General features: G+C 31.3%; 1 protein-coding gene across 1 annotated transcript in view; it reads left to right on the forward strand.

The window, feature by feature from the left end:
• The first annotated feature begins 1,137 nt into the window (after positions 1 to 1,137).
• LOC143257665 (uncharacterized) overlaps positions 1,138 to 13,208 on the forward strand; it is a 49,835-nt gene continuing 37,764 nt past the window's right edge. The window contains exon 1 of the mRNA XM_076516706.1: positions 1,138 to 1,241. Coding sequence (XP_076372821.1) covers positions 1,138 to 1,241 — 104 coding nt within the window. The remainder of the gene's footprint in view (positions 1,242 to 13,208) is intronic.

Consider the following 13,208-nt stretch of genomic DNA (forward strand, 5'->3'; position numbering starts at 1 on the left):
TGTATGTGATTCCTTGACACAGTACATGGATAGAATACTCTGTGGGGTAAATAGGGAGAAAAGAGTACCCTAGGGCACAAGTGGAAGACGTTACTGACAGAGGAAAAGATATAATAAAGGAAACTAACAAATATGTAGTTTTGTTGTGTCCGTATGAATAACCATACAGGGAAGGGTAAATCACAGGAGCTAATTAATAAGTATAAGACGTGAATAAAAACATTTAAAGATAATTACAATAAATTAACTGTGCCTGGAATACTGACAAGAATTAATTGTGAAGCTAAAATTTGGAGTCTAAATGTTAGGCTGAAATTAATATAGTTAGACTTATGGGATCAATTAAGTGGTGGGAGGGACGTTTTTAGAATGGATGGTTTACACTTAAATAGGAAAAGGTCAGGTATGTTTTAAACGGCTAGTAACTCAGCTGTAAGGGAAGATTTAAACTAGGACAACATAATGGTGATGGCAGTGACAAAATGAACGAAACAAAACTGAGATGAAGGAATAAATTAATACTTAATTTATTATTACTTCAAGGTTAATTAATTTAATAATGAGGTATAAATTATATGCAAATTAATAATTACATATTGATTATTACTTCATGAAAGTAATATTGAATATTCAATTTTTAATTACGATTACGTCATCAACAACACAGAGAGCGTTGTTGACACTGATCTCTTTTACACATTAGTATTTAATAAATACGTGATATTAATAGTTGTGATTTTATTATTTATCTTCAGTGACTGTAATGCTATTAAAATATGTATAAAAATTCAACATTTTATTTAGAAAGTTTAATAAGCTTAAATATTTTGTTTTAAAGATGACAGCGGTTTATCATATTTTTCTTACCACCAAAATTGGAATGGTTTGTAAAATGTTACTTTTTGTCAATATAAAATAGTGTTTTTTTAAACTATTATATACATTTTATACTAATTTGTTATGAACAAAAATGTACTTTATGTTTAGGACATGACTGGAGAAGAAGGACCCAAATTGCGATGGGAATACACCGTATATCAGTAATCACCCCCATTCGCCAACCTCACAGAAAGAAAAATGAAGTAAAGAAATAGCAGTAGAAATAATAGATATAGAAATAAAAATTAAAAGAGCGAGATGTGGGTGCTCAAGCTCACAACGTTTTTCATCTGTGTCATCCTTCACTGCCTGCAGACAGTTGTGGAAAGGCAACTCCTCTCCGAATTAAAGAAGAAGAAAAAGTGAGTTAAAGTTTATAAGAATAAAGAAAATAAGGTCATTCGGGCGTAAGTAAGTTTATTAAATTTACCTCTTGAAGTTAGCATTCCAGCTCCATTGAGGTAGAAGAGCACTAATTGGTAGCCCAGTAAAAGAATTATGTCAGTATGAAGGGTCCCACTCAGTTATAAAAATTAACTAGTACAAGTCCCAACTACCTCCCATTAAGTCTATTGTGACTATCGTTTTCAAAAAAGCCTTTACATGCGGAAAGGTGCACATCTACATAAAGTTGTGCAACGGTATTAAATTGCGTTTTTCATAACTAAAAATAGTTATTATAATTTTTTAGTAAAATTGCTTTAATTTTTGTTTGTTTATATTTATTTAACAAAATTCGCTATTTATTAGAGAACAGTTTAATAATTTTATTTAAAGTTTCCTTATCACATGAATTAACTATTAAATTTTGTATCAGTATTTCAACAATACTGATATATCATTGTAACTTATTACAAATTTTACAATATCATAATAATTGGAAAGTTATAATGCTTATAACAGAAGGGTGCGGTATCGTACTCTTAAAATAGGGTAGACTATAAAATATAGAGTGAAATTATTTTCTTTTATAAAAAATGTATACATTGATATTCTTACATTTATTTTAGTTTATAAATTTAAATAATGTGCTTTGGTCATAGATGTTGAAAAATTTTCAGTTTCTAATTCTGCTGGATAAATAGTGTTAATAACATTTTTTTCAGGATTATTTATACTAATTAAATAATCTATATATCTATAAGTTAAGATAAAATATATGAATTTGTTTAGTTTTAAATAAATCTATTCTCATAATAGCAAAGATAAAATTTGCTATACAAGTAGAATAGTTAGCTCTCATTGAAACTAATACTTCTTTAAAAACTAGCTATTGAAAAACATATAATTATTGTAAATACAGAAACTTTTGTCTTTTATGTTTTTGGAGCTAAATCTACTTTCCTGTAGTTTAATAACAGGATACCAGAACTCTTCTATTAATGAATTTAAAACAAAGATTAAATCTTTAATGGAATTGTGGTGTAGAATGAAGTAAAATCAAATGTTTCAATATTATTTATTTGTTGACAATTTTGTAGATATTTTAAAATGAGTTGATTATTTTTTATTATCAAAAAAGTAGGTTTCTATATTATTGACACTTTTGTTTTTAATTTTAACAAGTAAAATATCAAGTAGGTTCTTTAATTGAACGGCGCGGCATGGCCAAGTTGGTTAAGGTGTGAGCCTCGTCGCACCAAACATGCTCGCCATTTCATCCTTGATGGCGTTATAACGAGCCGGTGACTCTCACTATTCGTTGGTAACAGAGCAGCCCAAGATTTAAAGGTGGGTGGTGATAACTAGTTGCTTTCCCTCTAGTCTTGCACTACTAAATTAGGAACGGCTAGCGTTGATAGTCCTCGTAATTCAAAAAACAAACAGTTAATAAAATGGCCGTTTGTTTAATAATTGTTTTTATTGAATTAGAAATAAATCTAAATTTAATTGTAGATTTTGAGTTTTGGAATACTATAAACAAAAGATAAATCTACATAATAATTTTGTTTAGAATAAAGTTTATAATAAACTTTAATGTGATTATTAATTACTGTATCTTTAGATTAGTTAGTAGTTTAAATCTTTTGTACTTTTGATTTCTTTTATCATAATGTTTAAAACATTTTAGAAGTGATACCAATATTACAATTAGCCTTATCAATGGGAATTATAACATTTTCCTGCAATTCTTGAAACTTATTTTTAACTGATCAATTAATAAATCTCTATGGTATCTCTTTAATTTTGTAACTACAACTTCCATTATTTAAGCCATCTAGATGGATAAAATGTAAGATAGTTAATTTTAAAATATATTCATCAATATTGTTTTCAATCGATTTTAGAATATTTTTCTTACTCATTTTGTAAGTATTTTATGTTTGAAATTTTCAAAATACCAGCAACACTAGGTTTGTGTAAAGTATCAATAAATAAACTAAGCTCACACTCACAAAATAAGTTATTAACTTCATCTACACTTAAATTAGTTTGAAAACTTTAATAATAGTTTTTTATAACCAAAAGCAAGCCGACACAAAAATGAAATAAAATAAAAACATTGTACTAACTGAAAGGATCCTAATGTACCAGCTATAATGTTGGATATAAAAGGTATTCTAGGTTTTGGAGGTAATTGCAGAAGAAAGAACAACATTGTGGTTGAGATACATTGGCTATCACTGTACATTATATATTGGTGGACCACTTGGAACTTCGTATTTATAACTGATGGTAGGTTTTAAATTTTTCAAAGAAATTATATTACTTTTTTATAGTTTGATAAATAATTTTAGTAATCTGAAACTCACTGAATACTTTGTGTCTAAAATTAATTACCAAATATGAAGGTTTGATTTGTACTTTCTCCTTTTCTTAACTTGATAAACCATTGAATTTTAAAAGATATTTTATAACATCTACAAGTAAGAGTTTTGCATTATCTTGTCCAAAATAAAAAAACAAACTTATTACAGTTATCAATGTTTATATTTTGGAAAAATTAAGTTCATAAATCTTTTTAAAAATTAATTATATTACACTAGTACTAGTATGAAAAATATTATTCAAGTTACGGCAAAATTCTAATAAATCAACCAATTTTAATTTATTACTTCCTTCATTTCTAGTTTTCTTACATTTATTAAAATTTATATCTAAAATATATTAGCAATAAACTAATCATTATTGAAATTCAAAGCAGTACAATTATTAAAATATTGGTTCAGTTCAAAAGGATATAATGTTTTTAATTTCGAAATGTAGAAGTTCCGTCGTTTAAGTCTATTGGTGTCTTCATTAACAATTTCTTAAGTTCTTATCTTCACAGAGGTAAAAAGACTAAATTCAAAAAGGTTTTAATTCTATAGAATTCATTGACGTATTTTTAACTTGATGTTTATGCAAAAGGTTTGAATTTTGACCCACCTGTACAGACACGCACAAAACTTGTTAACATGCTGTTGGGCAACCCTTATCTCTAGATATTAATGTCTGTATAGCATTGAAGATAATAACAGCTGAAGAAATGATTATGTGAAAAATTAAAATTGCAAGTGCAAATGATAAATATTAAGTGCTGAAGAACTGATTTCGGCTTAACAAAACTGGGAAATTAGTTGAAAGAGCTTCCATATACCGACACTGATTATTCCCGTGCTATTAACAATTAGATACTTTTCGGGTTATAGAAATTATAAAAACTCATAGTTTAAAGCAAAGGAGAATATGTTATAGTTAATCACATAAGAACTGCCATCTCAGGAGCTGACGAGGCATCTCGTCCAACACTAGTAATAGGTAATACGTTTAAAGATTTCTGATGCATTAAGTAGTCTGAGAAATTATTTTTTTCATTTGTGTTATCAAAGTAAAAAAATTAAATAAACAAGAGTATGTTAATATGGAAAAGATAGTGGAAAGGAAACACAAAGTATAACATAGTTTAGACGAAACTGTGTTTAAATTAAACCAACTATGAAAAAGAAACAAAAACGAAAGAGACAGATAAAACCCAGTCATGGTATATCCTGATGTATTTCCGTGTTTGGTTTTATCAGAAACTATACATGTGTGAATTTTGTCTTTTAGCGAAAAAACAATTCAACTATTTTCAGATATTTCGCTCTAATGTTTTATCTAAGAAAAAGAGTTGTTTTTCTGTAGTTTCTTAAAATATCTACAGATGGCAAGGGTTTATTGTTGGACCCTAAGCTCAAACCGACAGAATGGGCTATCTATTCTCCGCCCACATCGGGTATGAATATTTGATTTTGAGGGTTATAAGCCTACAGACTTCTAAACACGGCGAAAGAGTATTAATCATTCATCTATGGTTTAAAATAATTTTAAGCACACATCCGTATATTTATAGCGGCAGCCTTGTTTTCGCCATATCTGCGATTCTTTTCTGAAATCTTATAGTCAGAAAGAAAGGTAAATTATAAAATACGTATACTCCCCATAAATCAACGGTTAGTCTGTGGACTCAAGACGCTGAAAACCAGATTTTGATATTCGTGGTTGCAGTGCTGGATTAAAGTGGAGTTCTTGTAATATTTTAGAATAATGATACAAATAACTAACCTTTGTTTCTATTCAAGATTCACGAACCGCAATCTCTTTATTCGGGTGGCCTATGCATTCATCGGGTACTGATGGCGGGCATAGGATCTAATTCATTTTTAAGATATCACGAAAGTTTCAACCCAGTTACAAATGAAATAAATCAAATGCCAAATCAAATATCCTATATACAAGTATTATGCAATCATATAATTTATTTTTATCTCTACCAGAATACTTTTCAATAGTAAATGGTTGTTTTTGTGCAGTATCTACTTGTGTATTACAATAAAACATTATGTAAAGTATAAAACATTATGTAGTTGTTTTAATTTTTTATTTCGTACTGATGTGAGTTTTACTTCCAGTTGTCGTTTGTACGAAAGATAGAAATTGTATTTTTTTTCTGTTAAAACTATCCAAAACAATAAGTGTAATCGTCTCTATAGAGTTTCAAACATTTATACCTGTAAAGATTTCCTTGTTGTTACAAAATAACTTTTCATGATTATTTATTTCTAACATCGAAAATCCTTTAATTCTTTAATTAACTTTCATCTGAACTTTTTCTCTTTTAATCACGCTTAACCATTTTATAACCAACTCTAAATTAACAGTTACAGAAAATATAATTTAAAATGATTACGGATATTTAAACAAAAACTGATACCAAGGCAACTAATATGTGAGAGGAATATGACAATGTACGTATATTTAAATATATAAAAATAGATATCTGAATCCTACATATCCGTTTACATCAGTTAGCAAAACTGCAAAATATTGAAACAAGAATAATGGCGTGAAAAGTAACAAAATTGATGACAATCTTGGATGGATGTGTATTCCTTTGAAAGTTGGACTGCTTACATACTTAAACAATACAAAATAATAAATTTGTATGGTTAAACACCCGTAAACTTAAATTCCCTATTTACATATTGGTTAAAGCAGGAGTAGAATAATTTCAGTAATACAATTCATGTAATTTACACTAATACAATATATTATTTTGGCGGAACCTGTGTGTTTGTGCGTTTATTTGTATATTTTCACAACAAGCAACTGAAGTGTTCAGACGTGACAATTCATCTGTCATATTGACTTCATCGCTCAAAAAATTACGTAAAAAGTTATAAAATGGATGACAACCTGGGCTCCATGTTTATATCTAAGAAAGTTGGACAGCTTATATTCTTAAACAATACAGAATATTAAATTATTACGGGTAAAAACCCTTAAAGTTAAATTACCTATTTAAATATTGGTTAAAGCAGGAGTATAATAATTTTAATAATACCATTTATGTAATTTACATTAATACAGTATATGAAGTATTCTCTTGGCGTTATGTCTGTCCGACTAGTAGCTAAAGCGTTCAGACGTGAAAATTCATCTCTGTTATGTTGTTTTCATTGCACAACTTTCCTTTGACGCCAAGATCATCAGTACCCCCGATTATTCTTGATAAATTGCCAGTAAATTTTTCTCCTCGTCAAATTATTGCTTTCATCGACAAGTTTAAACCTAACGTCTCAGTTGGCCCAAAACAAACTAGAATCCTTCGTTGAGGAAGCTTATCATGCAGCTTTCAACACTCCATGACCATGATTATCTCTATAAACCATGGAAAACTTATACCAACGTTCAGTGCTCTCCCACCAAAAGTTCCATTAGCTTATACTCGGTATTTATCAAGGACTTTCATCTCTCTGTAACTCCAGCTGAAATTCAACATTCTGTGGAAATAACAACTTCCACGAAACTCCATGCAGCCCACAGAATCCATAACTAAAGGTTTACCTACTCACGTTTTTAAAGTCGTAACCGAGCATAAATAGGTAGAGGATTATATACTTAACCACAGATGTACCTAAAGTATTTTCATTTTGGTGTCGAACGATCCCAGAAGTCGATCAACTACTCTTAAACATATCAAATCTGTCAGTCAGAGTACCCCTCGTCCAGTAACCTTTTCATCTTCATGTATGCCAATTATCCCTGCTGCAAGTAGCAATACTTAATTAATGCTAAGAAGAAAAACAAGACTACTCTGAGCAACGTTGACGTTACCTTTCAGCAGGGACCCAAACAAATGAAGACAGTTTCATGCCAGACTCAATCCACGCTCATTACGTCTACAGACATATCAACCGCTACATATATCAACATCACGTTCAGCAAGAAGACCCAAACAAGATTCGCAAGAAGACACCAATCGTCCCAAACCGAAATAGAACGACTCATTGAGACAGATAGAATCGATCACTCAGTTTTGTATCCACGAACTGCCTGTTTTTATCCTTCTGGTGCAGACTTAACATTTGTATTTTATCAGTGTATATTTTTTTAGAGTTTTTGTTATAAGCTTTACTAACCCTGATTTTCTATTTTAGCAAGTTCCGGGTAGGGACAGGGTATATTTTTCGGCACCCTGATAGTCAAAGTGGGTTTTCTTTGGTACTCCCGTTTCTTTCTCCCGACAGCAAATTCAGAGGATTTTGGATCTACAGATCTCTATCTTCTTGTGTTTTTTTTTTTTGTAGAGTCAATATTTTACCTTTTGTGGATCACCATTGCACCCTTGCCACCAGATTGCATTACAAACTTGTTAACTTTAAATCTTCTCGGTTTAGCTATTAATAATCAATCACTAGCCCAGTTAAATTTTACATCACGAGTAGGGCAAAGAAAAGGTTTCTTCTGGGCGCCCTCGATTGAAATGCCGTTTTGAGATGCAAAATGTTAAATCAGTTATATTGATTGTGTGTGATTCATTTCATTTTGATTTTTGGTTTCCTGCTCGAGTCACCGAGCGTAGAGGGCTGAATAAAACACAGTCCCGGCGGAGGATTTGAATCCTGGACGCGACCATAGTTGCGATCTGGTTGTCAACGGCGTGAGGTTTCGCGTTAGGCCGTAGACGATTACCGGGGAGACCGGTGTGGTCATGGCGTGACAGGACCTCTAAAAAAATATGATAGCAGAGAGAAAAGATTTGTTGTTTGTGACGACAAATAAATAACAGGCGCAGGTGGCCTTCTGATAGTGCGGCGGGTTTTGAAATTAGTTAACCGCGTTCGATTCCATGCTATAACATAATATAATTTTTATACATTAAGCTATTAATGTCTAATAAGAGTGACACTCAATCTTTAATTTTGTGAGTGGTGTGAGGTAAAATGCTGGTTACACGTTGTCATTTCCCTCAGAACATAAGTTAAATATAATAAACAGTAAGTACTGCTTTCAACAGTTCTAATAAACACAAATAAAATCCGTTATATCGAAACAAATTTGTCTTGTTCTCAGTTCTTTTTAAGAACAAGTTTTAAGTTTGTTTCACGTTTTATGATTATCTTTAAGTAATAGAGTGTAATTGAACACAGACTATTTTTACCTCTATAGTCAAACTAGCTTAATTTTGAAACTAAATGTTTTCAGGTATCCTCCCAGTGGGGAAGCAGAAAGATTACGCACTTACAATGCCGAATGCTCGCCCTTTCACTATGGAGGTGTTATAAAGTCAATATCCTAAGAGTTGGGGGTGGGTGGTGATGACAAGCTGATTTCCTTCTAGTCTTACATTGCTAAATTAAGGAAGGAGGTTAGCGCATACATCCTTCGTGTTGCTTTTCCTCGAAATTCATAAGAAACAAGCTGCCTGATGAGTTTTGGGTTGGTGGTAACCCGCCGTCGGTAATTAAAAAAAACAACAAGAAAGAGTACATACAATGCTAAAATTCGGGGTTCATTTGCCTACAGTGAACAGAGGAAAGAACCAATGTGGCTTTGTTCTTTGTTATAAAATAAACAAAGACAATCTTTTCAGAGAAATACCATTTGCCTTTGCAAGAAGAAAATAAAGAGTTGATATATTAAAATCGTAAATTTAATGTTTTACGTACAATACGAAATACTAAACAGAAAGGGTTAAAAAATAGGTTAAATTATAAATTAAATTGTGTTGCTATAGAGATAAGGTCATGTAGCCGTATTATTAGATGTAGAAACATATCTTTCATTAAGGCAAATGATGACACATACGATCTTGTTTTGTATATACCTCGAAAAGAAAATAATTATATGTACGTATATATCTTGTAGATTTAAAGCTAGTTTAAAAAAATTTTATATTCAATATGCATTGTTTTTTTAAGCTCAGTAATGCACTTGGGTTTTTTGCGTTTTGACCACCATCGTTAGCAAGTCCTGAAATTTATCGATATGCGCACTAAAACTCAACATTAAGATACTAGCATACATTAATATACACTTTGGTTTGTTTTGAATTTCGTGCACGAAAGCTACACGAGGGCTGTCTGTGCAAGCCGTCTCTAATTTAGCAGAGTAAAAATAGAGGGAAAACAGATCACTCAGCGCCAACTGTTTGGCTACTGTTTTCTAACGAATAGTGGGATTGACCGATTCGTTATAATGCCTCGATGGCTGAAAAGTGGAGTATGTTTGGTGCGACGCGGTGTGGAACCCGCGACTCTCAGATTAGGAGTCGAGCGTCTCAACCACCTGACCATTCAGAACAAACATATTGTTTAGTTGATTTATTTATACACAGCTGGACAAAATATTAAGGCCAATGAAGATAAAGACAAAATATGCATTTTGCGTTGTTAGACTCAACCACTTATTTGAGTAGAGCTTCAAAAGATGAAAATAAGAAAAGGGAAAATAAAAAAAATAAAAATTTTGGAATTGAATCGGGAAAGCGTGAACACGATGAAATAAGTTTAAATACTAGCTGGTCAAAAGTTTAAGACCATACCAAAAAGAAGTCCTAAACAAGGTAGGAAATTCCCAACAAGTGGTCTTAGTAGAGAGTTTTATGGCAGTCATTGCGAAAAACTTGAAACATTCGCTTTGGCATGGTCGATATAACAAGTAGAAAACTGGCTATAATGTTATTCCAAGTGGTGAAGATGACTTCACGAAGATCATGCACTGTTTGAAATTGATATCCATTTCTATAGACTTCCCTTACCATCCACCCCCGAACATTTTCAATTGGGTTTAGTTCGGGCGAACACGCTCGATGGTCTAAAAGAGTCACGTTATACGCCATAAAAAAGTCCTTTGTCCTGCGGACATTATGGATTACAGCGTTTTCCTGCTAAAAGATACATTATTTCCACACAAGCAAAGGCCTTCAGTCAATAAGGATGCTCTCTCCAACATACCAATGTTACCAGCTGCTGTTTGACGCCCCTGTAAAACCAGAGCTCAATTGTTCCATGGAAGGAGAAAGCATAAAGAAACACCTTTATACCTACATTAATAAATAAAATCACACATCTTAGAACACTCTCTACATTCCTACGCTGAGTTATACACCACCCTTCAAACATGTGGTCAGCTGTGGGTCAGTTTCCTGTTTCTTTCTTTATGAACCTCACGATGTCGAAGAAGGTCGAAACGTTGATCGCTCCTCTACATAGAGCTTTCTCTACCGATACCAGCCGTTTTTACATATATATATATTTCTCCAATTGGGCTTTCTCGTCATCTCGGAATATGAAATATTGTTTTGTTAGTATAGAAAATAAATTTTCCAACAAGCTCAATACATACACAATTTCTTACATCATTCCAGTCTTGTTTATGTCCGTAACTGTAAAACAATAAAAAAGATTACACTTACACTGTTGCTTCAAACCATCTGTTCTGAAACGCAAGATTTTAGCTTGTTATACCTATGCATCTATATTTATTAAGTTGTGCCCATGCACACAAACAGAACAGTTGTTATACAAGAATAAAAATAATTTTATAAAAGTTTCCCTCTCTATGAAGTCATAGCATTTCTTAGTTTTCATGTATCATATTTTCTGTGACGGTTAAATAACTATTACTTTTTGTCCAAAATATATATTTTAAAAGAAATATACAATATTGGACTCTGTAAGTAGCTATTTTTGTAAATCCACAAACTCATATAACAGATACCTATTACAATTCATATTTTTGTTATATTTTAGCGGTAGCGGAAAGTAATTCAGTGCTGTTACAGTATAAACATTACAAATTTTACTCTTTAATCTCGTTTCATAGTGACTTTTAGTTTATTAATTACAAGAAGATAAAAATATCTACCGTTTACAAAGACTTGATATATTCCAAATTTACTTTTAGTTAGATACCACTTTCCTAATTTCAGTTTTATACATGCTGGGCTTCTATTTATTCTAAACCTTTGTTTCAGTAAATAGTTACACGTACTAAAATAAACCAGATGTATCATGTATTGCACGTTCCTTATTATTCGATATTGTGTTAGGATCACGCAATTTTCGATCTCAACTGGAGTTCTAACAAAATTATCTGAAGAAAATGAGGTGAACCTTACTCAACTTGTTTAAACAAAAGTATCTAAACCTGGTTCATAGCACTGTGCGTCCTCAGTCATACCGCTGTGCCACTGGAGTGTCTATAATACTAAAGAATTGCTATAAGTAATGGTCAAACAATGAAAACCAAATAACCAATACACTATTTACAGTTGTAGTTGTATGGTTGATTAGTTATATGCTCTATAACCTCGATGTGCATAACTATGGATAAATATTTTCCTAATTTTGTTAAAACTATAAAGTACTAGTTTTATTCGTATAGAAAATTAGCAGAATGGAGGTTCGATTCTTGGTGTCAGTTGCTGGTGTTTCCTCTTTTATCTGGCACTCGGTAAAGTACTAACGTTTGGAAACTTTACTCCTTACATAACTTCTTACCTGAAACAAAGAGTCAATAAGGACACAACATATGAAAAAAACTAGCTGGATTTTCTATGGATTTATATCTACATGTTCATTGTTGTACTTAGGAGGCAAATTAGGTTGTCTCATTGGACGTCGCTGGAGCATTATTATTGGTTCTTGTATTTTTTGGTAAGATGTATGTTTCTATTCATATGTAATAATAACAATAAGTAATAGAAAAAATGGCAACAGGTCTGTTTAATTCATGGATGTAAATAGTAATAATATACAATCTCAATACACCTGTAATTAACAACACTCAGTAAAGTTTGTATTAACATAGTGACGCCCTCACAAATTTCATTTTCAATATGCACGTATTATTAAATTAACTCGATTTCTTAATTCATTAAAATAATTAATAGCACTGATATTATGTTGTATTGCTAGAATTGGACAGGAATTTTCTCTTAACTGAAATTTGGATTATTTATAAATTTTGAAACCAACTCCATGAAAGTTTTCTCTCGGATTTCTTATTTTCTCGAAATTTAAGAAATTCAGTGAATGTTGAGTTTACTTAATGCAGAGTTAGAAAAGTTATTTACTGATAAAAGTGAGAATTATTGTTGTTTTTGTTTTTTCTTTTAAGTCACTCGGTCAATTAGTAAGGTTATAAGTTAATCTTACCTTCGTATCAGAGCTTATATTGAAAATTTAATGTATTTGAAAATAGGTTTCAAAGTAAACGTGAGTATAGTAAACGTTTACTTAAGAAATACATTAACTTGTTGTCATTACATAAATTGAAATTAGCATTATCTCTCAAATAATACTAATAAACCGACTTAGTAACAAAACATGTTACTGTAGTGGATTGCTTATAATATAATATTTGTTCAACTCTGAAGATCAAAACACGATGCAAGACAGGAAATTTATTAGTAGTATGGAAATTAAGAACATAGGAATATGTATTGTGAGGACTTTGTAACTCTCTGAACACAAATACAATACCAGTTAATTTATAGCGATAATTTTACCACAAGTAAAGCACCAGAAATAACACGTTACTGTCTACTAAAGTACATCAACAAATCCTGCAGAAAGGTG

Source organism: Tachypleus tridentatus, chromosome 7 (assembly GCF_004210375.1).
Source record: "Tachypleus tridentatus isolate NWPU-2018 chromosome 7, ASM421037v1, whole genome shotgun sequence".
Lineage (NCBI taxonomy): Eukaryota > Metazoa > Arthropoda > Merostomata > Xiphosura > Limulidae > Tachypleus > Tachypleus tridentatus.